General features: G+C 48.9%; 1 protein-coding gene across 4 annotated transcripts in view; it reads left to right on the top strand.

Moving 5' to 3' along the window:
- CHD6 (chromodomain helicase DNA binding protein 6) overlaps positions 1–23774 on the top strand; it is a 2307824-nt gene that overhangs the window by 1440962 nt on the left and 843088 nt on the right. For all 4 annotated transcript variants that reach the window (XM_069652122.1, XM_069652123.1, XM_069652121.1 and 1 more), the window contains exon 26: positions 16004–16076. In XM_069652122.1, coding sequence (XP_069508223.1) covers positions 16004–16076 — 73 coding nt within the window. The remainder of the gene's footprint in view (positions 1–16003; positions 16077–23774) is intronic.

Raw genomic sequence — 23774 nt, 5'->3', positions numbered from 1 at the left:
CAGGGTTGTATTTGTTAGACTTCCGCAGTATTCGTCCACCGGGGCAGGGTGTACCACTTAAAAAACAAATGATCATCGGTGCCAGGCTGCGCTTCCTCCCGCAGCGACTTCCCCCACCTTCAATGGTGCTGCGGCGGCAAGCTTCTTCTATAACAATATTGTAACGTTCTCTCCCACCCTCGTGAGGACCCAGCTGTATCGTGCACCGAGGCACTGGTCTCTGGCATCCCCCCTCCCCAGCGGCCCACTTACTTCACCAGCAACGTCCTAGCTGGATTTAGCCATGGGGGGGATCCGGATCAGGGGGGAACACGTTGCCGTCGCAGCACACCCTCGAGCACTTGGCAGGATTATTTTCGCCCGGAGCCTGGTGCAGGGAGGTCTGAGTACTTGTCTTTGTACAGGCGGGAAGAGAAAGCAGAGCACCGCCGCCCTCCGGCAGCGCTTGTGTATTGGCGGGCTGCCCCTCCCCCACCTGGCCGACCCGCCGTTGCGAGCCCCGGCTCGAGTAGAAGTCTCCTGGAACTCACGGGCGTTCACTCCGCAGCAATACGGCCGCTGCAGTTGCACCTTCGGATATCTCTGTCAGCCCGGGGTCCACGCGTTTCGTTTTCACAGGGTGTCTTCTACAAACCTTCCCCTGTGATATTCTGCAATCGTACGTCTGCCAATTCAGAACTGGAAGGATTTATAGATGAAAGGATTTTGATCGAGCCGGAGCTCTTCACCTAGGCGGCCATCTTAGATGTGCGCAACAGCGCCCCCCCTCCTCCTGTATCTCTTCTAAGAGTTTGAATACCAAAGATGAAAATAGTGTTTTTTGCCAAGTTATTCACAAATCATCTTCATTTTTTGTACCATGCTTATCCTCATTTGATGTTGAGGAACTATTGAGAAGGTTTCACTTTTTCTCCAGCATGGGGTCTGGCATGGATTCACATGCTCATGAATATTCCCAGTTATCAGGGCGGGAATCCTCGGTGAAAGAAAAGTGTCACTTTCAAACTGTATTTCTCCTCTAAACCAATTACTGAGCTCTGGGTCATACTGCCCTCTGCCAATGACTGCCCACTTAAGCCCCTCCTCTGGCAGCCATTTTCTGATTTTTTACTGCACATTCAAGTGTTGGGAGTCCTTGTGTTTTGCTCTGTGAGCTGATCTACGTTTTTCTGCACTTTTTTGGTTAAAAGTTAGATTATTTGAAGGGGGCGCTGTTGCTCCTTGCAGAAAATGGACGCTTGAGTGTGCGCTCCGGACCAGGGGATCTCCTTATCACCGAAACCTGCTGTGGTATAATGAATTTCCTCGTGAAGAGGCAATTATCTATGTGCTGGCGCCTTCCCGCGGCACCTGCTGAAGAATCGCGTGGCGGGGGATTACCGTGGCGCCTTCCCGTGGCACCTGCTGAAGAATCCTGCGGCGGGGGCTTACTGCGGCAAAGATATTGCAATTAGAAAGGAGACCGTTGATCTCCTTCACCCTGACGCGCATCACACTTCAGTGGGAGGCGGACCCCTACAGGCACGAGTGCCGTGGCTGCTGAGGGCTGCGTGGGGGAGGGGATGCCTGGTGTCCTGGCCAGCCCACCTCCCACCTTGTTGGGCACATCGGCTGAGACTCGGCGGGCACTTACACACTCAGCCTGGTGCCTCTTCAGACAACAGCCGCGGGCTGTGGACGGACATCGGAACACGCAGAATCGCCCACGCGGCCCGGTGCTGGCCTCGCTGCGTCTCTCCTGTGGCCACCGAGACTGATTATTCCACCCAGCATTTGGACCTGAGATGGTCCGTGACTGGGAGCTACGACTGGTTCCCCTACGTTCCTAGGAGGAGAGAGATGGCTCCACGTGAAGACTGGCTGGCATTGGACGCTAAGCGCGACCCCGACGCAGTGAGTACGAGGAATTAATTGCCTGCATGTAGAGCCTTTTACCCATTCAGCTGCACTAATCCCGCCTTGCCCCGCCAGGTGAGGAGACTACCTGGGTCCCTACATGCTGTGACTGCCGCGGCGCGGCCCTCTGTCCTCATCCGGCCCAATGGCAACGGGCGTTTGTCCTGTGGTGCGGGCCCCTCCTGATTCAAGCTGTGGTCTGGCGCCTGCTCAGGCCCGTAGTCCTACATGCATGAGCGGCTCTCTCCCGCTCCCCACCAAGGCCTGGGGGTCCACGTCGGACTATATTGACGATTAGTCCCTTACCTGCTCCTACACCCAGAACAAGCCCTGGGGGGCCATCAAACATGGGGGAACACAACCCATCCGGATGACGGAGAACTTGTCTCAAGGGGACACCACTGCGGATCCTTCTTCCACCAAACGCCTGCCTCTCCGCGCCCAACTTAATATTCTCGAAGTTCCTCCACAGGTCTCACGACATGCTCTAACTCCTTCAGTTCATACCCCACAGGCCCTTCTCTCTGTGACTACTTGGTCCCCCAGCCGGTTCTGAGTGCTGGGACACAAATTGGAGCACAGGGTTCCAGCGACTGACTTCTCACAAATCAGTGGATTGCACAACAACACCTTTCAAGATTCATCTGGGTCTTAATACTCCTATGTCAGTCTACCCTTGTTCATGCACCCGCCAGAGGCGCCCTTGAATAATGTCTGGGGCTATTACCACGTGAATAATAGTCACTGCACTTCTGAGCCTCCCCTATAACCGTCTGCGGTTCTGTCACCTGACGACTGACCCACACATCGCTCGCTAATCAACAAGGGACCCCATTCCCAACCTGTTCCTGTCATCTGCTAGCACCTAATATTGGATTCTCACACCTTGCGGATACCTGCTGAAGGTGAAACACTTGACCCTGTCAGACCGCGGCCGCTCCGGGTGCACCGCGCAACTCACCCCGGGTGATCGCAGCTGTGACCATGACAAAAGGAGCACACAAGAAGCACAGCTCCATCAATATGTTTACGAAAGCGCCACCAAAGCCCTCAGAGCTGGCGCCCGAACCTGAACCTGCCACGTCATAGTCCCCGGAGCCCACTGAGTCGCAGAAAATGCTAGACTACATGCGTGAAGGATTCACAACCCTACACTCTAAATTGGACGACAAAAATGGGACCATATCATCAATTAAAGCCCACATGGAAAAAACAGACACCAGAGTCGCAGAAGTGGAGTCTAGGGTCGGAGTTGATGAGGATGACATTACCACCCTCCGAGCGGAGCTGGTCACACTCTCCAGACAGGTGCTGGATGTCAGTAAGAAGAATGAAGATCTTGAATCGCGCACTAGACGCAACAACTTTCGCATTATCAGGATCCCTGAGGATAAGCTAGATGGTTCAATGGAGGACTACATTGAACGCACTTTGCTCACGCTACTGGATTTCCCTAAAATGTCCTCACAATTTGCAATAGAGAGAGCCCACTGAGCCCTGACAGCCAAACCTAGGCCGGGTGTGCCCCTTGCCCAATCATTGCGAGGGTCTTGAACTACCGCGATAGAGACTCACTTCTTCGAGCGGCGAGAGCCAAGGGGGAACTCTTCCTTGGCTCCTCCTGGATCCACTTATATCCCGACTTTTTTGTGTCTGTCCAACAGGAGCACAAGACTTTTCTGGCTGCTAAAAAGAGGCTGCAAGACCTAGGGGTTAAATACGCAATGCTCTACCTGGCCAAACTCCGGATTGAACACTTGAATGAAGTCTATTTTTTCACCATTCCTGAGGAAGCCTCCAAATTCATTGATGAACATTTCCCAGGATGATCATACTCATTCCAGTAGCCAGACTTGCAACGCTCTGTCTACCGAGATCCTTGGATCAATTCCCGTTGTGAACTGAAGCCTGGTGGTGCTGGTCCCGGGATCCCCGGTTTGTTCTGATCCAGCTGGTTCCTTGGCCAATATCACGTACCTGTTCTCTTCACCGGTTATGTCTTCTCTGCTATATGTTCCACTAAAATACCTAGTCTTTCCCGTTTCGGAGCACTACCGCTCATAGCTACCGCACAGCCCCCCAGGCGCTGCTGCTATTTTTTCTGGTATCAAAGGTTGTTTTCAGGGTGTTCACCCCTCTGTTTGGGAGATGGGTGGGGGTAGGGGTGGGGGAGGGTTGGGAGCGGAGTTATGTTAAAAATTGCTTGACACGCAGCGAGACACGAGAACGCTTAAACATATACAGTCCTACACATTCCAATTGGGGGCCTATTTGCACCTCTGTGGTGCCTACACCCCTATCTCTGATTCAAACCCTTTTTTCCAAATGCATACTAAATGGACTGATGACCGTTGATAACCTAGTTTGTTTGAGCTGGAACATTAGGGGACTGGGTAACTATGCAAAGATGCGGAAGCTACAGCTATATATTGGACGGCACAGAGTGAAGCTGGTCTTTTTGCACGAAATCCATGCACGCTCCGGTGGATGTGAGAGGTTTGCTAAATCCTGGGGCCCCCAAAGGTACTAGACAGATTATTCCACCCAGAACCGTGGGGGTCATGACCCCGATGCATAAGAGTCTTAAGTTCCAGCATAAAGCAGTCCAAGTAGACACCCTAGGCCGCCATGTTTTGACATTTGGGACCCTATTGGACCGTGAAATTTTACTCCTCGATGTGCACGGCCCCAATGTGGACAACCCCGAATTTTACACACACCTGTCCTCCTTGTTGTCAGGGTTCCCTCTTGTTCCTATCCGCAGGGGCGGGACTTCAATACGATTTTAGACATAGATCTGGATAGGTCGGGCTCCAGACCCAGTCAGCTCACTAGAGCAGCGAGAACCATTATAGAAATCCAGACCCAGGTAATGTTAACAGATGCTTGGAGGTTGGTGTATCCGTACTCCCGAACATATTCCTTTTATTCCTCAGTGCATGACTCCCACTCATGGATTGATAGGTGGCTTGTGTCGGACATACTAATCAGGACCATTGCACACATCAATTCTTCCCAGAACATTCTCTGATCATTCTCCAGTGACAGTCTCCCTAGATTGGGGGTCGGATAACTACGTCCTTCGGTCCTTGAGATTGAAACCGCATGCTCTGTTAGATGTGGCTTTTAGGTCCGAACTGGAATCCACCATAGACGATTTCTTCACATTAAATACTGGCACAGTCTGCACGCAGTCTATCCTTTGGGAATCGTTTAAAGCCTAAATTATAGGCATAGCGATCTCCACGGAATCCGGGATCCTTAGTGAATCTCGACTCTCCTCTCTTGAGACCCAATATTCCCTCTAACGGTCACTAACATTTCTGATATTGGCAGGGAGCTTGACACATTCCGCACCCATGTGGAGCGGGAGAGGAAATTCCTGGATGACCCCCACTCGGCTCGCAGGTATGGGGAGTGAGAGCACCCTGGCCGTGTCCTGGCTATGCTCCTGTGGCAGGAGTCTGGCTCGCCCCATATCCCAGCTATTGAACGCCCTGATGGCACATTGGCGTTATCGTCACAAACTATCAATACAGAATTCTGGTTATTTTACGAATCCCTATATTCCAACAGTGTCTCGGCAGGAGACGTTGAGGCATTCATGGACAGCCTCCCACTTTCGGTCCTTTCCACCGAGACCAGGGACTCTCTGGATATACCGATTACAGCTGACGAAAACTCTAGAGCCATAGACTCCCTGGCCTCTGGGAAGGCACCTGGCTCTGATGGCCTCCCAGTTGAATTTTATAAGCAGTGCAAAACCCGTCTGACCCCTCATCTGCATGCACTTTGGGAGGAATCGTGTGAACTGGGTATCCTCCCCCCCCCCGGCCCTTCACGAAGCTATATGATCTCAGTGCTTCTCAAGCCAGGCAAGTCCCCCACCCAATGTGGATCGTATCAACCACTTTCCTTTATTAATTGCGATGTTAAGATTTTTGCCAAGGTACTGGTTGTCAGACTGGCCCATATATGACTTATATTATACACCCAGATCAGGCGGGATTTATCCCGGGGCGCTCTACATCCCTTAATCTGCAGCGTCTCTTTAATATTCTTTCCCATATAGATACAAGCCGTGGCAGCCAACCTGGACATGCAGAAGGCATTCGATTGCGTCTCCTGCAGCTACCTCTGGCGGGTTCTCAAAGACAACTTCAGGCCCCGTTTCCGGGCCTGGGTTAAACTTCTCTACTCTAGTCCAGTGGCCAGGGTCCGCACCGAGGACAGATGCTCGGTCCCCTTTCAAATTGCCTGGGGGAAGCGACAGGGTTGCCCCTGCTCCCCTTTGATCTTTGCCATTGAACCCCTGGCCGACAGGATACGTCAAAGACATGCACACAGAGGTTTGAGACTTATTGGTTATCCTGAGTTCATCTCCCTATAAGCCGACAACGCTCTCCTCTTCATTCGCTCCCCGATATTAGATGACGTCATTAACTTTGGTGAGATCTATGGTCTCCTGGTGAACTGCTCCAAATCTAGCTTATTTCCACTGACCGAAGCTACTCCCCCCCCTACCCCCCCTCCAGATCCCCTGGGGTTCACGTGGTCACAGAATGAATTTAGCTACCTTGGGGTAGTGGTTGCTAGTCAACCTGATCCTCTACACACTGCCAATTTCGGGAAATACCTTTCTGCACTCACTAAGAAATGTACGGGCTGGGCTACACTGCCAATTTCAATGGCAGGCAAAATTGGTATTTTGAAGATGATTGAGGAACTTAGAGGAGTTGGGGTAGCACAATGTCCCATTGTGGCCAGGCAATGAGTTCTTTCAATCTTTGACACTCATCGTGAATAACTTCCTGTGGCATTCTGGGGTGGTCTGCCTTAAATTACACACTCTAACTGTACCCATGTCTAAGGGCGGCCTTAGTGTCCCTAATTTCTAAAAAGGTATTGGATTGTAGCCCAGGCAAAACATGCCTCACACTGGTTTGTACCTACGAATCCCCCACCGTATATCAAGCTCGAGAAGCTTCCTGTGGGGGACCGCGATATCCGTACCCTAGTCCTCCCCTCACAACATGGTAAATTTGAACCTTTGGACCCTGTAGGCTCTGCATCAATGGCTTTAACTAAACTACTGAGGTTGACTGACACCCCTCACCCCTTTCATGGTAATCTTCCCCTATGGAACTTCTTCCGGGAGGCTCTTTGTATTCCCCTGGCTGTAATGCATCGCTGGGCCGGCTAGGGGTTCGGGAATGTTCGAGATTCCTTCCATCAAGGTAACTTTATTGAATGGCCAGACCTCCCTATATCCCTGTGCAGGAGACCCTCCCATTTTCTCCAATATTTCGGTCTTCGCCGTTCCCTTAAAAAGAGATACCCAGAATTCCTGTGATTCCACCGGATGAGCCCATATTGGCTGAACTCCTGAATACCATGTCCTTTGGAGGGAAGGTCTCCAGACTCTACGCTTTACTTCTGGCCAAGGCCTCCCCTCCATTTGATAAACTCAGATGTACTTTGGAGGGGGAGCTGGGGATCGAAATGACTGACCAACGTTGGAGCCACATGTGTGCTCGCACCCATGACGTCTCATTTAACACTCACTTTAAGTTGATTCAATTCAAAGTGCTTCACAGATTCCACTACACTCCGATTAGATTACACCATATGTCGAAGGACCACCGTCCCCAGTGACCCAAATTGCGGCTTGGATGATGTGAACTACATGCATATTTTGTGGTCTTGTCCGCACCTCTCCCGGTTTTGGGAAGAGGTTTGATCCACGCTGTCTGACATTCTGGATTGCACGATCTCCCCGACTCATCTGGTTTGTCTATTTCATGATGTCCCTGAATTGGGCCGCAACGCCAAAAGACTAACTGGTTTGTGTATGTTGTTGGCTGTTCATTGTATACTGCTATGCTGGGTCCGTCCGGGGGTCCCCACACCTACTCTTTGGCGTCAAGCTGTGACCTGGGCTTCAGAAGTGGAGGAGGCTTGGTCAGCCCAGCAACCATTGGCATCACGACCCAGGAATGTCTGGGCTCCATTCCGTGCCTACATCTCCTCTATATCAGCACACCCCGATACAGACTCTGATGACTCATCTTTAATTCTAGTTAATGGCTGAAAGATGTATCCTTCCTGTTCCTCCATGTATTCTTGCATATTATGTTTCTTGCTGGTCTCCTACCCCCTGGTACATGTCGCACCTATGTTGTGTATGATGATTGTATTTCAGTTTACTGCTTGCAAGCTACTCATTCTCTTGTTGTAATGTAGAGCATAATAAATAAAGTTTTTTTTTAAAAAGTTTGATTATTTTTCTCAAATAGAGCCTGTGTGCTCTTTCCTACATTGGCTGACAAGCGAGGACCCGTTTGTTGGTGAATTTCAATGCCCCTCAAGGGCAGAAGCGTTGAAGTTTCGTCGAAGATTCCAGAAGGCCATCGGCCTTCTTCGCATTCCAGACCATTTCAGAGGAGGAGGAGGGAAGCTCCCTTTTCAAGCTCTGCTCCAGCTGCGGACTGCAGAACGTGTTTCTGGAAGACAAATACCTTCAGTGCCTCTGCTGTCTTCTACAAGGAAGCGTATTGCGAAATCTGCCTCAGGTTCTCCAAGTGAGCCGTGAAGGATAATCACAGTAGGCTGGTGGCGTGGCTCATCACCAAGGCCTCTGCCCCGTTTGGGAAGCAGGGGCATGCTTAAGCCAGGACCGGCCTACGCAAGAGCGTGCTTCGAAGTCCTTTGTGGGCGCTCCATCCGTGGGGTCCCAAGACAAGACCAAGCACCGCAAGTACATTTCCATCGGGGTGGGGGGCCGCGGAGGCGGGTCCCGCGACGGTCAGGGCGCGCTCATTTTCAATATCGGCCTCCATCTCCAGCCATCGCTCCAGCTCCTCCTCGAAGAGGAAATCGGCCAGAGAAGACGAAGGCGCAGGAAAAGACCGACCCGGCCCAGGTGAAGTCGTCGACGATCGAGTTGGTGGCAGCCCCCCTCTCAAAGGCCACAGGGGCTGACCGAGACAAGGTAGCCCCGGCAGTGGCCAGAGTATCCCTGACCCCAAGACGGGAGGCATCGGCCAAGCTGGTGGAGGGGACACCGGAGAAGAGGATGCCATACCTGAGCCCGAACCAGACTCCTCGGGATGCAAAAAATGGGGCGGGGGGCCCTCAACCATACTCCAGGGCACAGATATTTCTTCCTCGGACGAGGAGGACCAGGCATCCGTCCACACGAAGGCACCACCTGCCCCGGGCCCGGTGGTGCCGTCGTGTGGAAGAAAAGGATGCGGCACCCTATGCCGCCACCTCAACCCCCCTCACGTGCCTTGCCCCACAGAGACATGGGGATGGACATGACAGACATGGATGACGACATGAGCATGGCAGGCAGTTCGCAGCAGTCGAGGGCCTCTCCCCGATGAGGTGGGATCATTCCATGCCATCGTCACCAGGGCGTTGGAACTCTTCCAACTGACACCGGAGGAGACCAGGAAGGAAGGGTTCCCATTTCAATGACACAAGGCCAAGAGGAAGACCATCTTGGCGGTGCCTCTCCTGGACGATGTTTGGGAGGAAGGCCTGGCTTTGATAAGGAATCCAGCCCCGGCCAAGAGAGATCGGCTGGAGATGAAATACTTGGTGCCCGAGTCCATACCCATGTGCCTACACTCGCAGCCTTTCCTGGTCTCAGTGGCAGCAAGGAAGTCGTCGTCTAACCCTTCGTGTTCATCCTCCCTCCCTCCGGATTGATTTGTTGAATGATTTGAATTCTTATAAAGCGCACGGCCTCCAGAAGGAATCATGGCGCTGATGAGGGAGGAGGGAAACATAATAGGAGACACAGAGCCATCAAAATTCAAACCAGAATAAGTTAGTTTTAAGAACTTTTCTGAAGGCCAGATGATTGGAATTGTTTTGTATTCTCATTGGGAGTTTATTCCACAACTGGGTTGTGGATAGCGAGGGGAAGAAGTTGGATGCCATGGGAAGGAAAGTAATCTACTGTGCAGCGTCCACCCTCAAGGCGGCCAACAACATCTTTGCTATCCTGGCCAGATTCGACAGGGAGCTGTGGTATAAGATGGCCCCACTGCTGGAGTTCCTAACCGACAAGCAGGGAGGTGGCATCGGGCCAAGCCATCACGATTTCTCTGGACATCGTGGACACAGGGTTCCGACAGATGGGGAACAGTGTCTGCTTCCATTGTCATGGTTGGCTGAAAGCCACCAACTTCCTTCAGGAGGGCCAGACGAGGGTTCTAGACATGCCCTTCGACGGGACAACCTTTTTGGGAAGGCCGTTGACGAGTTGTTACAGGCCATTTAGACCAACACTCAGACGGCCTGTGCCTTGGGCACTCTTCAACACCTCCCATACTATCATGCCTCTGGCAGAAAATCTGGCAGATTGTTGAAGGGTTTCGACGGAGGGTCCTCTTCATACGTCAACCCTCTCAATCCACGACCCAGGAGGCCTACAGAGGCCGTTCCAAGGCTTCCGGAGGAGGTGGCAGACGTTGTCATCGCTCTCAAGGCGGCATACTGGCCCCGAAGCAAGATTGAACCGTCAAGGACTTTGGGCACCCACTCATGCACCCTGGTGGGAGGCCGGCTGGCAGGCTTTATCAGCGAGTGGGGGAAGATCTCCACCGACCAATAGGTGCTGGATGCTCTCGACCATGGACACACCCTAGAGTTCCAACGGAAGTGTCCGCGAATACCTCTGGTAGCCCAGCAGGAGCAGCACATCCCTCAGCTCCTGCATGAAGTACGGGCCATGATAAGAAAAGGGGCAATAGAGTTGGTTCAAAAGCGGCTCTGGGGCTCCGGAGTCTACTCCAGATACTTCTTGGCAAAGAAGATGACCGGGGGCTGGAGGCCAATTCTAGACCTCCGCCGTCTCAACAAATACCTCAAGTCCCAAAAAATCAAGAAGGAAGGAAGGAGTCTTCGCTGGATCTGGAGGACTCATACTTCCACATCCCCATCCCCATTCACGAGAAGCATCGAAAGTTCCTGCGCTTCGTAGTACAGGGAAGGAACTACCAATTCAAGGCACTCCCCTTTGGGTTGAAGTCGGCGTCCAGGGTGTTTACGAAGTGCTTGGCACCTGCAGGGCCCATCTGCGTCTACAAGGGATACATGTGTACCCGTACCTTGACGAGTGGCTCATCCGGGCCAAGTCAAGGTATGTAGCCGCCGAACACACGGAGAGGACCGTCCGGCTACTGACGGATCTGGGGCTCTCCATCAACTATCCAAAGTCCTGCTTGATACCATCGCAGAATGCACTGTTGCTGGGTGTTAGGCAGAATTCTGTGCAGTGCCCTTAGGGACCACTACACACAATTAAGACTACAGGTGGCAATACAAGTTTATATTTGGTACAAGCCTGTACTACTATGTCAGAGTGGTAGCAGTAGCGGAGCAGCCAGGCTTATCTCAAGAGTATATGAGCAGTAGCAGAGATTACACAAAGGAATCACAATTACTGTGACTCAAGCAAACACTGACTCAAGGTTTCAGGTAAAAAATATAAGTACATTTATTTTTAAACCATCAGTTATAAACACAACACCTCTATTAAACTTTAAATAAAACCGCACGTTAAATACACTACCACTAACCAATTCACTTTGTACAGTATGTCTCAAGGTAAGTACCTTGTGTTTGAATGAACCAGTGTTATGAACAAAACACGATACCGCAAATACGGTTGTGATCACTTTTTGACAGTTCGGTCTACTAAATAAACGCGTATCCGTGACATGAAATGCTACCAGGGCAAAAACACACTTACCACCTGAGATACCCAGAGGGAGTTGGAGGCAAAAATGACAGGCAATATTTTGATTAGGCAGATAGAATCGAGAAACACTCAGAAACAGGAGTTCAAAAGTCAAAGGGCTGGAGCCAAGTTCAAGTGACACCGTAGGCCTGTTGCCGAAGATTTCACCGTTAGACAGTTCACGATTCAACGTAGCCAAGAGTACTTTGATATTGTCAATGTTCGGAAGCAAAAGTTATAAGAAGGAGGGAAGACCAGGGCAAGCCTTGAAGTTGAAGAAAAGGGATTTCCCCACAAGCCTCAAGCAGAACACAGTACCTTATTCCATTGTTGCAGCTGGGGCCCTGGCAGTTATTCCTGTTGGTTTCCCCGCAGACCCACGATTCCTGGAACTTCGTTGTGAAGGAGGACGTCTGAAGGGGGTCTGCACCTTACGGGGATGAAGCCGGCAGCAGCGACACGAATAAAAGGTGCACTCCTTAAAAACAGGAGAGGCTCGTCAGGTAGCTATCCGGACCACTACAGCAGTGTGCAGCGATTTCGACCACGACGGCGACCTCTGGCTGAAGAAGATGAGCTGGTTATCCCCACCAGGCTCACGGGAAGAAGACTCCGGACTGGATCTTCTTAGTTGTTGAAGGGTAGATAGCTCAGGACTGCAGCAGGGCTTCACCGGAATGGGGTAGTTGCAGCAGCCGTCGTTCTCTTCGCTTCTCTTCAGTTCCTTGTAGTTCCAGTGGCGACTCTGACTTCTAGCCCAAGAGACCTGCCTTTTATGCGCAAAACCCCCATTCACACAGTCTTGCTGTCAATCACGCAGCAGGGGGGTTGTCCAACCTGGACAACCACCTCAGCCAATCATGGCAAAGTGCGACTTGGGTTTCCTAGGATACTCTGTGCAGGGGGTGACTACACCCCTTCCTCACATTCAGTCTACCTAGACACCCAGGCGCCAAGAGGAGGGCTTCTCTGCAGAAACCCGCCAAAAGACGGTGAACAAAGAAGGCGAACCTAATTTGCCATGCAAAGTAAAACGCAAGAAGGACTTTAACAAAAAGAAATGGTGAATAAACCCAGCCGGAGCCAAAAGAAAGACGATTTGGTCAAGCGGGTTTATGTTCGAGACTAATATAATAGTCAAGAACAGTACCACGTTTATCTAATATAATCGCGGTAGAAAAGTTAGGGTAGATACCACTGCCACCAGCCAAGTCTAAATGTTAAAAGAGCGAAACAATGCTCAGGGAGGTACAGACAGAAAGGGGGTACAGATTAGCCCTTTCCAGTACTCCATGTAAGATGGGGTGTACTGGGTCTGTGGTAAAAGTGACTATGTAAAGTAAATGGCATCTTTACCTTTCTCTGGGGGACAGTAGTCAGCCCCAGCAAAATGGAGTCGGAGGGAAGTCTTAAAGACAACCCTGGGTTTCTACACTGAAGGTGCTGTGTAACCCATACAAGAACAGGGGCACCTGGAGTGGTGTGCTCCAGTGCCCAAGATCACACAATGAGTAAAACACGTAGGCCAAAACACATGTAAGAGTGGAAAAAGGATGTACACTCTTACCAGGTGGAAAAAATAAACTCCAGAAATCCAGCAAAGCTGCTGGGGGACTCACTAGGTGAGGGAAATTAGCCCTTGAAGGAGAATTCTCCCTAACACTGGGTGGCAGGCTCAACACGGTCACCTGCCAGGCAGCCCCCTTGAAAGAGAAGATAGCAGCCATGCTGGGCAAGGTGCAACGGCTGTTGGCACTGATGGCCGCCACAGTGCGGACCATCAAGTCGCTGCTCGGCATGATGTCATGCATTTATCTGATCCGGCTTTGCAGGTTGCAGATGTGACCCCTTCAAGAATCCCTGGACACTCAGTGGATACAGGTGTCTGGAGGTTTTGCAGACAAGGTTTCTCTCGACGAGGAGTTCAGTGCCACCGCAATGTTCTACATCAGGAAGCAGGTGGGCACCAGGTTCCCAGCACTCTCCAGAGAGATGCAGGACTTGTGGCACTGGGCCGCCACCCAAGAGATGTTCCTCATCCCTTTTCACCTTTTCACCTGGCAGGAGTCAAGAACACAATCGCCGACTCCCTCTGCAGGGAGCTGCGCTCTTGCCACGAGTGGGAACATCGACAAGATCAAGTGGACTGCCTCTTCCGCAAGTGGGGCAGACCTCAGATCGAACTGTTTTCGACAGCAACAAATTCCAAATGCCAGAGATTCGCCAGCAGGTTCCACCAGCCGAGGAGCATGGCGGGACGTGTTTTCCTTCGCGTGTGAAGGCCTGTTCCTGTACACGTTCCCTCCGTTGCCTCTCTTGCTGCAAGTCATCAATCAACTCAAACAGTGCTGATGCAGGCTGATCCTCGTCACCCCGGTGTGGCCGAGGCAGATTTGGTACCCAAATATTCTCAGCCTGTCAACGTCACCCCCGGTTAAGCTGCCAGTGGTCACAGATCTGTTCCCCAGAGTAGGAGGCGCAATCCTACATCACGACCCAGGATCGTTGAACCTGAAAGCTTTGCTCCTGCAGCCTTAGAGTTTGGTGGGTACGAGCTACCGACGGACTGCAGCGAGGTCCTTGCCAGGGCCAAAGCATTGTCGACTCTGAAGTGCTACAGGCACAAGTGGAAAAGTTTCACAACGTGGTGCCGGACGCAGAAGATCAACCCTCTGGGGGTCACAGCCCTGCATATTCTTCCGTACTTGTTGTCCTTGGCCAAGGTGGGGCTGGCGCACGCCTCTATCAAGGTGCATCTGGCGGCTATCTCCGACAACACCATGTCTCCAGGAAGGTCTTCTCTTTGGTCTCACCGTCTCATCAAGGTGTTCCTCAAAGGACTGTTTTGACCGTTCCCGCCAGTGAAGGCGCCGGCCCCGGCATGGAACTCAACGTGGTGCTGACGAGGCTCATCAGATCTCCCTTTGAGCCTATGCATAAGGCCTCTCTCAAGTTCCTTCTGTGGAAAACGGCTTTCCTTGTTCGCCTCTGCCAGGAGGGGAGGTGAGATCCCAGCACTATGCTGCAAACAACCTTATTTGACACGAGGGTGGTGCTGCGGACGCACCCCTCTTTCATGCCAAAGGTTCAGTCGGAATTCCACCTCAACGAGCCTTTGGTGTTGCCTCTGTTCTTTCTGAAACCTTTGCCGCCGGTTGAGAGGGCCTTGCACTCCCTGGATGTGGCGCGTGCTCTGAAATTCTATGTGGCACGCACAAAGAGTTTCCTGAAGACGTCTCAACTATTCGTGAACTTTGGTCCTGTGAACCATGGGAAGGCCTTGTCCTAGGCTTCCATCTCCAGGTGGCTCTCCGGCTGTATCACACATTGTCACCGGTTGGCAAAGGGACCACTGCCCGGCCTTCCGAGACCCCATTCCACCAGAGCGATCGCTGCGACGTCGGCTTTCCTGTCTGTTGCGCCCCTGCTGGACATCTGCAGGGCTGCTACGTGGAGGTCCATGTACACCTTCACAAGATTCTTTTGCGTCAACAGATTCCAGAGAGGAATCCAGGGGTTGGCCAAGCAGTGCTACGCAACCTGTTTGCTTGAAGATTAGCCTGTTCCGGAGGGTAAGAGTAATTGCTTCTGTTGAGCCTTGCCACCTCCCATAGTTGTCTAGTGTTGTAGTGCTATGTATTCTTTATTCACGAGCATGTGAATCCATGCCAGACCCCATGCTGGAGAAGGAACAAGTTACTTACCTGTAACTATTGTTTTCCAACATGGGACTGGCATGGATTCACAAGTAAACCCTCCCTCCTGTCCCTCTGCGGCTCTTCTTGGTCATACTGCCACTTTATGTGCTACCAAATCTAAAGATGACTGTCAGAGGAGGGGCTTAGGGAGAGGGCATTCATTGGCTGGCGGCAGTATGACCCAGAGCTCAGTGATTGGTTTAGAGGAGAAATATAGTTTGTAAGTGAAAGTGAAACTGTTTTTTCTTTTACCGAGGATTCCCGGCCTGACAACGGGGAATATTCATGAGCATGTGAATCCATGCCAGACCCATGCTGGAGAACAATAGTTACAGGTAAGTAACTTGTTCCTTATTCCTGGCCACATGTCTTATAATGTTGACAACCTAACCTGTGTTTGCACCTTATTTTCAAAACATAGCCCAGGTACATGACATCACTTGTGTCTGCACTGTACTCAAACACAGTTGGAGGGTTGAGTCAGGGGGTTGGAGGGGGGTTAATTTGTGAAGCTGTGACCTGCGCAGAAAAGCATACATTATGGCAATATATTAATTTACTTTATCTGATGCATCTAGTAGGTGCTATTTTAGCATCTCCATACAGATGTGTTAGCGTTATAGTAACTCTTTCAATTTTCTTCATTTTTCTCTAGTGCCATTTTAGAGAAAGAAGACTTCATTGAAGACCGATTAGATCCCTATGTGGAACAACCAGATGTTAATGAAGTAAGCACATAAAAAGTTATATTATTTTCTAATTATCTTTTTTGTACAAGATCAGTAATCCTTTTAAGAATGTCTCTATCTGTTAAATACCTAATTTATTGCAATATATAGTGTTGCAATGTTTCATACATTAAATCACTGTTCAAATTCAAACCCAAATCTCCTATATGAAAAAAGCCTTGGGTCTGGTTAGCAACAAGTACATACCCTATGACACTGTCAGTTGTAATCCAAGGGCACCTGGGGATACAAGACGATTGAAAGACAATTATATGCGATGTGCATACTATCTGCCCCTATTTGAAGATGAATGCCTTGATGTCTCTGGAGTGTGTGATGAGGCGCTTATTTGTAGGCACCCTATTGATATCTAGTAAATTAGGCCATCGTTCCCTAGCAACTGGAGAAAGAAGAGGGATTTAATTGCTTTAAAAATCTTTCAAAGTGGGCTATTCACATTGTTATTATTTATAATAATGTATACATTGTATTTAAAGAATGGACATCAAGCAGAGAGTGAGTTCTTACTGGTACATCTAACATAAAATGTATTAGTTGTTAAATAGGGTTTAGGATTGGGGATAGGGTTTCAAATTCTTGGGCCCACCTCATACGTGGATACACAGAATGAAAGAGATCATGCTCAGGGAGTCAGTGATGCAGACAGCCTGAACAGATGCAGGCTTCAGTGCTCCATTGCCCAGTGATAATACTTAAGAGAAAATACTTTATCAAGGCTGTTGGATATCTTTAGTGGGAGAGGTAAAACGATGCATCTGGGAACCTGGCAAGATTACTAAACACCAGGAACAAAAGAATGAGAATGCTGCAGAGAAAAAGACACATTAGCTAGAGAAAAAATGTGGAAAGAAAGCCACCCGTGATGGGCGAGGAGGCGGGCAAGAGATGCAACGCTGATAAATGCTCCCGAGACAACTGAGCTCTCCAGGGTGTTAGCGGCGTAGGGATTAGCCAAAAAAGAGAATTCAACATCAACAAAAGCTTTATTCAACTTTCTGTCTAACAGCCATACAGGTAATAAACATACAATTCATCAATGCATTGAAAAGAAAAAAATTATGAAGCTGCAAATAAACCATACATACATACACTATTATGCAAAATAAAATGCCAAACTGATGAAAGTACAAGGTTACAAAGTTAACAGTAATCTGTCTGATAAAAATGCATCAATGTTCTAAAACGGAATAATAGCAAGTCCTCTCACTGTTTTCACAGAGAGTTCCCCATTCAATTTGATCTTTTAACCAGGTCCTATAGATGTACTTAAAGACCATATAAATCTCATTCTTATCTCCTGATGATTTACAAAAAAGCATTGCATCAGACAACATACATGATGATGATTTGTCATTTATACAGCGCCTTTGCCAAAGCGCTGTACAGAAAGCATATTTACATACCTGTATCACCCAACTTAAGTTGCTACTCGTACATATGTGGTTTCTCCTACACATGGGTTTCAAATGTAAGCGGTGCACTACCACATATTAAGGCAGACGAAGAGGAAATGTGATGCATTCACCCCCTTCCCTTGTTGCAAAGGTATAGCTCCTCATTCAACACACTCCAAGAGTGTTTAACTTGGGCTAAGTGGAGCTTGTTAAGACAGAACCTTATGTACAACGAACATGTGAAGCAGGATTAACAAAACCGAGATATTCCTCATAGTCTGGTTCAATTTTCATCTCCCAATATGCACTGCCAAGGGTCGACCGTTCGCATAACACCTTGGTGTGTACATTTTGTATGGCTCTTTTAGCTTGGATTTTCTTTTTATGGTAATACTAACACGATTAAGCCATAGCTGATAAAATCCTAATGTAGTCGGCATAGCTGAGAAAAACCTAATGTAGTCTGCATGTTTTTATATGACTCACTGTGCCTTTTTGTGCCAACAGGTGTTGGAGTGCCTCTTTGTGGGCATCTTCCACCCATGAAAAATACAAACATATCCAGTGAAGGACTGGCTTAATCTCTATTTCATAAACAATACGCGTAAGGTTGATTTTGAGTTAGAAGGGCAGATTAGGTGATTCTCCTCTGTCCAAATGTGTTATTTTGTGAAAAACCCATAGCTCAGTACCATATAATTCCACTGCGCTTGCCTGTAATTTCTAAGTCTCTACTGTAGGTGCCAGAGCCCCATTACCATGTGCACGTACACATCTTGCTATCGGAGTGCTTGTGCGTTCAAGGGTCAGATTTGATTTGTCCTATTCCTCTGCCCACTTACAATTACTTGTGAATCTCAACCCCAGGTAATCGTAAGATGAAACTTGCTGTAAGCGTGCTCCATCCTTTAGGATAGCCAACTCACAGGTTTTCTACGCTGAAGGGGAAAGCTTAATGATTTAGTCTGTAATGTATCAATTTCAAGACTCGTCTTACAATCATGGAAGAGCTTAAATTGCTACTTAAGCCCCATTGGATTGGTCAAGATAAGAATGGAGTTATCTGCAAATAAGAGAAGCATAATTTCATCGGGTCCTAGACGTAGGGCATCCATCTCAATTTGAAGCATGTGCTCTATTAGCTCATTACTGAGTCGGCAGAGTGAGACTAAGAACGCAGCCCTCTGACTCCCTTCTGTATCTTTTAGATGTGAAGTCATACATGGCTATGCTCCACCATATAGCTGCTTCATTGTTTAAATAAAGCAATTAAATGGCTTTAAGTAGATGATCAAGTATGCCTTTATCAATCAGATCCTTCCACAACATGCCGCAGGGCACAGCATCAAATGCGGTCTTCAAAAATCTATGAAGACTACATATAGATTGACCTTCCCAAGGATAGCATATTTTTGCTGTAATGCAGAGAGAAAAAAGGTCTGGTCACTGTGCCAAGACGTCATTGGAATCCGACCTGCAGATGATTAATTACCCCATGCTCTTCTACCCATATTTGCAACCTCTCTAAAACTACCCATGCATAGATTTTTCTGTCTGCATCTAGGAGCAGAATAGGGCAATAATTTGCAGGATATTCATGCCTTCCCATTTTATGTACAGGTACTAACGCAGCTTTTGGCCATGATGCAGTTACCACTAACTCAGCCGGGATAGCGTTAAATAGACGGTAGACAATAGGCGTCCTGATTTCTGGATCTGCCTTAAAGAAATCTACAGCTACCCGGTTCTTTACCGCTTGTTTGTATATTATCACACCCCTATTCTCAGCCAATCTAAAAGCCTTTGCTTTTTGGGAATTAAAAATGTTGGTGTCTCCGCCACTACTCATAGCTGCGCCCAAGTTTCTGCTATTAGTATACAGGTTTTGAAAATGGGTATTCCCCACATCTTCTCTGGTACTGCCTTGTATGCTATTTCTTTTGTCTGTATCCCCTAAGATTAAGATTACTAATTTCCCAAAATCAGTTCTGTTTTTTATCATGCACAGCCTCCAACAACTGAGCCATTTTTCATATGCACATTTTCTTATTTAAAAACATTTTGTAGGTGTTTCTGGTGCCTCAAAGGCCAACAGTCACCACATTCGTAATATTAGTTATTCGTTATTTTTTACATGCTGGCAACTGATAGTAGATGCTTTGATTATGCCTCAGTGTTTCGTTACTAAGGGGGAGATTCGACGCCTCATACATTCGTAGTATCTTGCCATTTGGCAGTTCTTCCCTACCTAATATGGCCTTTAAAAATGTCAAAATATTATGCTATAATCAGGGAGAAAGTCTTACTCATACATCCTGTCCCCTTTCCTCAATCCTTGTGGGTGTTCTCCAACATGGGAACAGTATCAGAACCTCTGGCAGCGTAAAATTAAAGTTTAAATGTATTATAGCGTGCAAGGGTGCGGCCTCGAGCATGGAAATGCTCCAGGAGAGGCACCACCATCCGGCGCCTCACCTCAGTCCCTTTTTCCACACAGACGGTGTTGGACCTGGCAGCCAGCGCAGGGACTTTTTTAGCTTTCTGCTTGCTCACCGTTTTGTTTTTTTCAATTTTATTTAACTTCCCTTCGGTGACTCGCCTCCCCCGGCGCATGTTGGCTGCAGGAGTATTCACGAGATGTGCCTTATGAACCCCGTTCCTACTGCTGCATACCTGGAGCCCGTAACACCGTCCCTGAGGACTTTATTCCTCTGCTGGCAACATTCCTATATTGCGAGCGGTATGCTTTGATTTTGAAATTACGAAAAAAGAAAATGTTGCTATTTTTTAAATGAATTATTGTAATTTGGGTGATCACTGAGGGGCCTTTACTGCATGCAGATCCACTGCCTGCTAGAGCTCCATGGGCAGACTGCACTGCGGGTAGTGGGCTTTTCATGAAAGTTGCCTGTGTGCCCTTTGCAATCACAGGCGCCATGCAGCATTTCCAAGATGGCTGCCACTTTCTATCCTCATTTAGAAGGCACCTCTGAGTTCTTTCACCCGCCTCCCCTCATGCTGATTGGGCCCCACAGCATTTTAAAGTTCGCCCAATTTAGAGGGGTACCCCTTAAATATATTGGGGTACCCCTTATCATCCTCACACCAGATTAAAGTTCATCCCTCTAGGGAATTCAGGCCAAGAGTCTAGTCTTGCATGGATAACAATTTAATCTGTATAAAAATGAGGAAGGGGGGCAAAAGACTCCTCGACCAGCATTCTGTCCTAATTCAGTGTCCGGCTCCTTCAGACTGATGGCAAGCAGGTGCCTTTATATACTTTTTAACTTGGTTACTGGATATTAGCATAGCTCATCCAAAACTGTCCTCCTTTCCTTTCAAGGGATTCTGCAGTCTTCCTTCTTGAATGGCCTGGTTCACATTTAGCACAAAACTACTTAGCATACTGCTGCATAGGAAAGAATACTTTGTAGCTCCTGTTTATTATCATTTTCTATATTATAAACATGTATATATAAACACACCTTCCCACCATCATCTCCACACTTCACTCAATATAGTCCTATTTTATCTGGTCAAGTAATTCCCCTTAAAACCTCATTTTCCCATACTTTTACATTGGGTATGTGAGCCTGCCTGGGTGTTTTGATGGACAGAAAACAGCTGCTGAGTTAACTCTTGCTCTCTGCCTGGCTTAGCGAACACTACGGCAATACCTGTAATCTATTTTAACACAGGCTGCATTTCTTTTCGCACAGGGGATTCTGTTCTTTATCGTGCTCTGAGACAACTAAATACAATGTAACATTTTCACAAATTCATTCAATTAATAGTTATTTGCACATTCTATTTAAATACTATTTTCATTTAGTGGCTGGCCACACCTGTGTGTGATTATTTTTGCATGAAATAAGCTTTCTCAGTGCTATAGTGTTTAGAGAAGTCTTGCCTAATTGTAAAGCGCTTGAGGGGTGCAGGAAGGCACTAGCTCCTCCCCAACACATTCTTTGGGCCTATCGGGGAACCGGCAGGCTTTATCCGGCCCCCTCTCCAATGGTCCACATCCAAGGCCATATCTCTTACTGTCCAGTCCTGGCTGGTCATGCAGCCCTTCCTTTTGTTACTGCTGCAAAGTCATGTTCCTTTCCCTTGTGCCCTGGACTTTGGCATCCCTGCCACCATCACGTGAGTGCTGACTTTTGTTCTATTGCCTGCCTTATCTCTCTGTGACGCTCACCCTCTGCCTTCTAGGTATTTGCATTGCCCTATCTCTGTTGGCTCATGACCCACCCTCTAGATTGACTCTTTGCATTTCCTGAACCCCCTCTACACTGCCATCACTTCTGCACTGCTTTGGTATACCTGTGTCTCAATTCTTGAATTTAGGTGTGCTTTCATCCTGCGTTGTGATCTGCTAAGTTAGATATCAAATCTACTTCCTTGCTTGTGTATTGTCTCTGCTTCTTGCTCCCTTATACCCCCTTTTTAGCTCCCATTGATTTCCCACCCCTATTGTGTTCCTTGTGAGCCTGCACCCTCCTGTCGACGCCCTCCCTCTTGCCCCAGTTGCTCAGCCTGGTTAAGTGCACCACACCTTGTCCCCTCTCAATGGCGCTCTCTATCGCTCCTATTTTCTCTAACTGCTTCTCTATCTCCTATGCCTCCCCTCTCACCAAGTCTGTCAGGAAGAAACTTAAGGAGGACACACTTGGCTCCAACCCAGGCCTTCCTATCGCTGACACTTACGTCAGTGCATCTGCCAAAGAGAGACTCACGGACATTCTCTTTGTCGTTCCCTCCCCCGACCCTTTGACTCTACATATGGTGGCCCTTCTCTTCCCCTACTCTTCCTCACACATCAGTGGTGACACCCGCTGGGTGGCACTTTTTGCCTTCTCTTCGACCTCCTGGGTCATCATATATGTCTATCGCAATGATACCATCTTGGTACAAGGGCCTAAACCCAACCTCCTTATTTTTATAGGCTCCTCCCTCAACTTTCTACCTTCCTCCTCACTGGCTCCTTTCCATCTACCACTGTACCACTGTCCCGGCTCCCTTGCCTGCACTGCCTTCGGCCTCTCTGCCTTCTCTTGCCTCTATCTCTCTGACACCTGCGGTGCTTACGGTGGTGACCTCTGTGCCCCTGCCCACCTCCCAAATCCTCCCCTGGTAAGTTTTTCGGAAATAGCAATCTCCTCCATGTTGCCATGCTTAACTCTCGCTCCACAGTGTCAAGCACTCTTCCATTATCTGCCACCTCTTGGAACACTTGGACCTTGATGTTCTTGCTCTCACAGAGACCTGGTTTAAGGTCAGCTCTATCACAAGTTTTGACAATCTTCGCCCTGAAGGCTACAAGATTCTCTCTCAACCCAGGCCTAACAGACCAGGAGGGGGAGTTGCCCTAATGTTTCCAGAGTGGATTCCTGTTTCCACCATCCCCACTCAGGCCTATTTCTCTTTTGAATGCCTGGTCTGCAGGCTCTCGCTCTCTCCTGTCTTCTCTCTTACTATGGCCAATTTTCTATCGCCACCAGGCCAGTCCACCCTCTTCCTCTCAGATGCGCTTACCTAGCATCTTCTCTCCTTTCCTCTTCCTCCCAACCCCTCCTGTTGGGAGATCTCAACATACATCTTAACTCTCCTGACTCTTCAGGAGCTTTCCGCAACCTATGCAACTCGCACTCTCTCCATTCTACCTTCTGGTCCGATTCATACTGGCAGCCACACCTTGGATGCTTTTATCTCCACAGACATAAGTCTCTATTTTCCTGTCACCGCTCCACTCTCATGGACTGATCACTCTTCTCTCCTCTCAATTGAAGTTTTCCTTTCCTTTATCACTGGCACACCCTGCACTGCATCCAACCTATGAAAAAAGTGTCATTGGCTGCCTTTGCCTCCACCTACTCTATTCCACCTACTCTTGCGTCTGACTCCCACCCTGATACAGCCCTCTCTAACGTTCACCTTTCCATCTCCAATACCCTTGACATCCTTGCCCATGTCACGAGGGTCGGACTGAAAGTGCAAATCTTGGTATGACTCTGACCTGGCTGACCTTAAATGCAAGTGCAGGGTAGCGTAACGGAAATGAGGATCTTCAGGCGCACCCTCTGACAAGCTGGCCTGCCGTCTTCTGCAAAGGCAATATAGACTCTGCTCCCGGTCCAAGAAAAGAGTCCATATTCAAGCCTGCATCTCTGCGGCATCCAGCAACACAGACAAACTTTTCAAAGTTGGTAAGTAACTGGCCAATCCTACTGCAGCCTCTTCCTCTACCACAGCCACCCAGACCCTTTGCTCGGCCCTGGCTGCA

The sequence above is a fragment of the Ambystoma mexicanum genome, chromosome 3p (assembly GCF_040938575.1).
Source record: "Ambystoma mexicanum isolate Mex_15411 chromosome 3p, UKY_AmexF1_1, whole genome shotgun sequence".
Lineage (NCBI taxonomy): Eukaryota > Metazoa > Chordata > Amphibia > Caudata > Ambystomatidae > Ambystoma > Ambystoma mexicanum.
The sequence above is the reverse complement of the archived record's forward strand: the minus strand, read 5'-3'. Positions and strand labels throughout refer to the sequence as shown.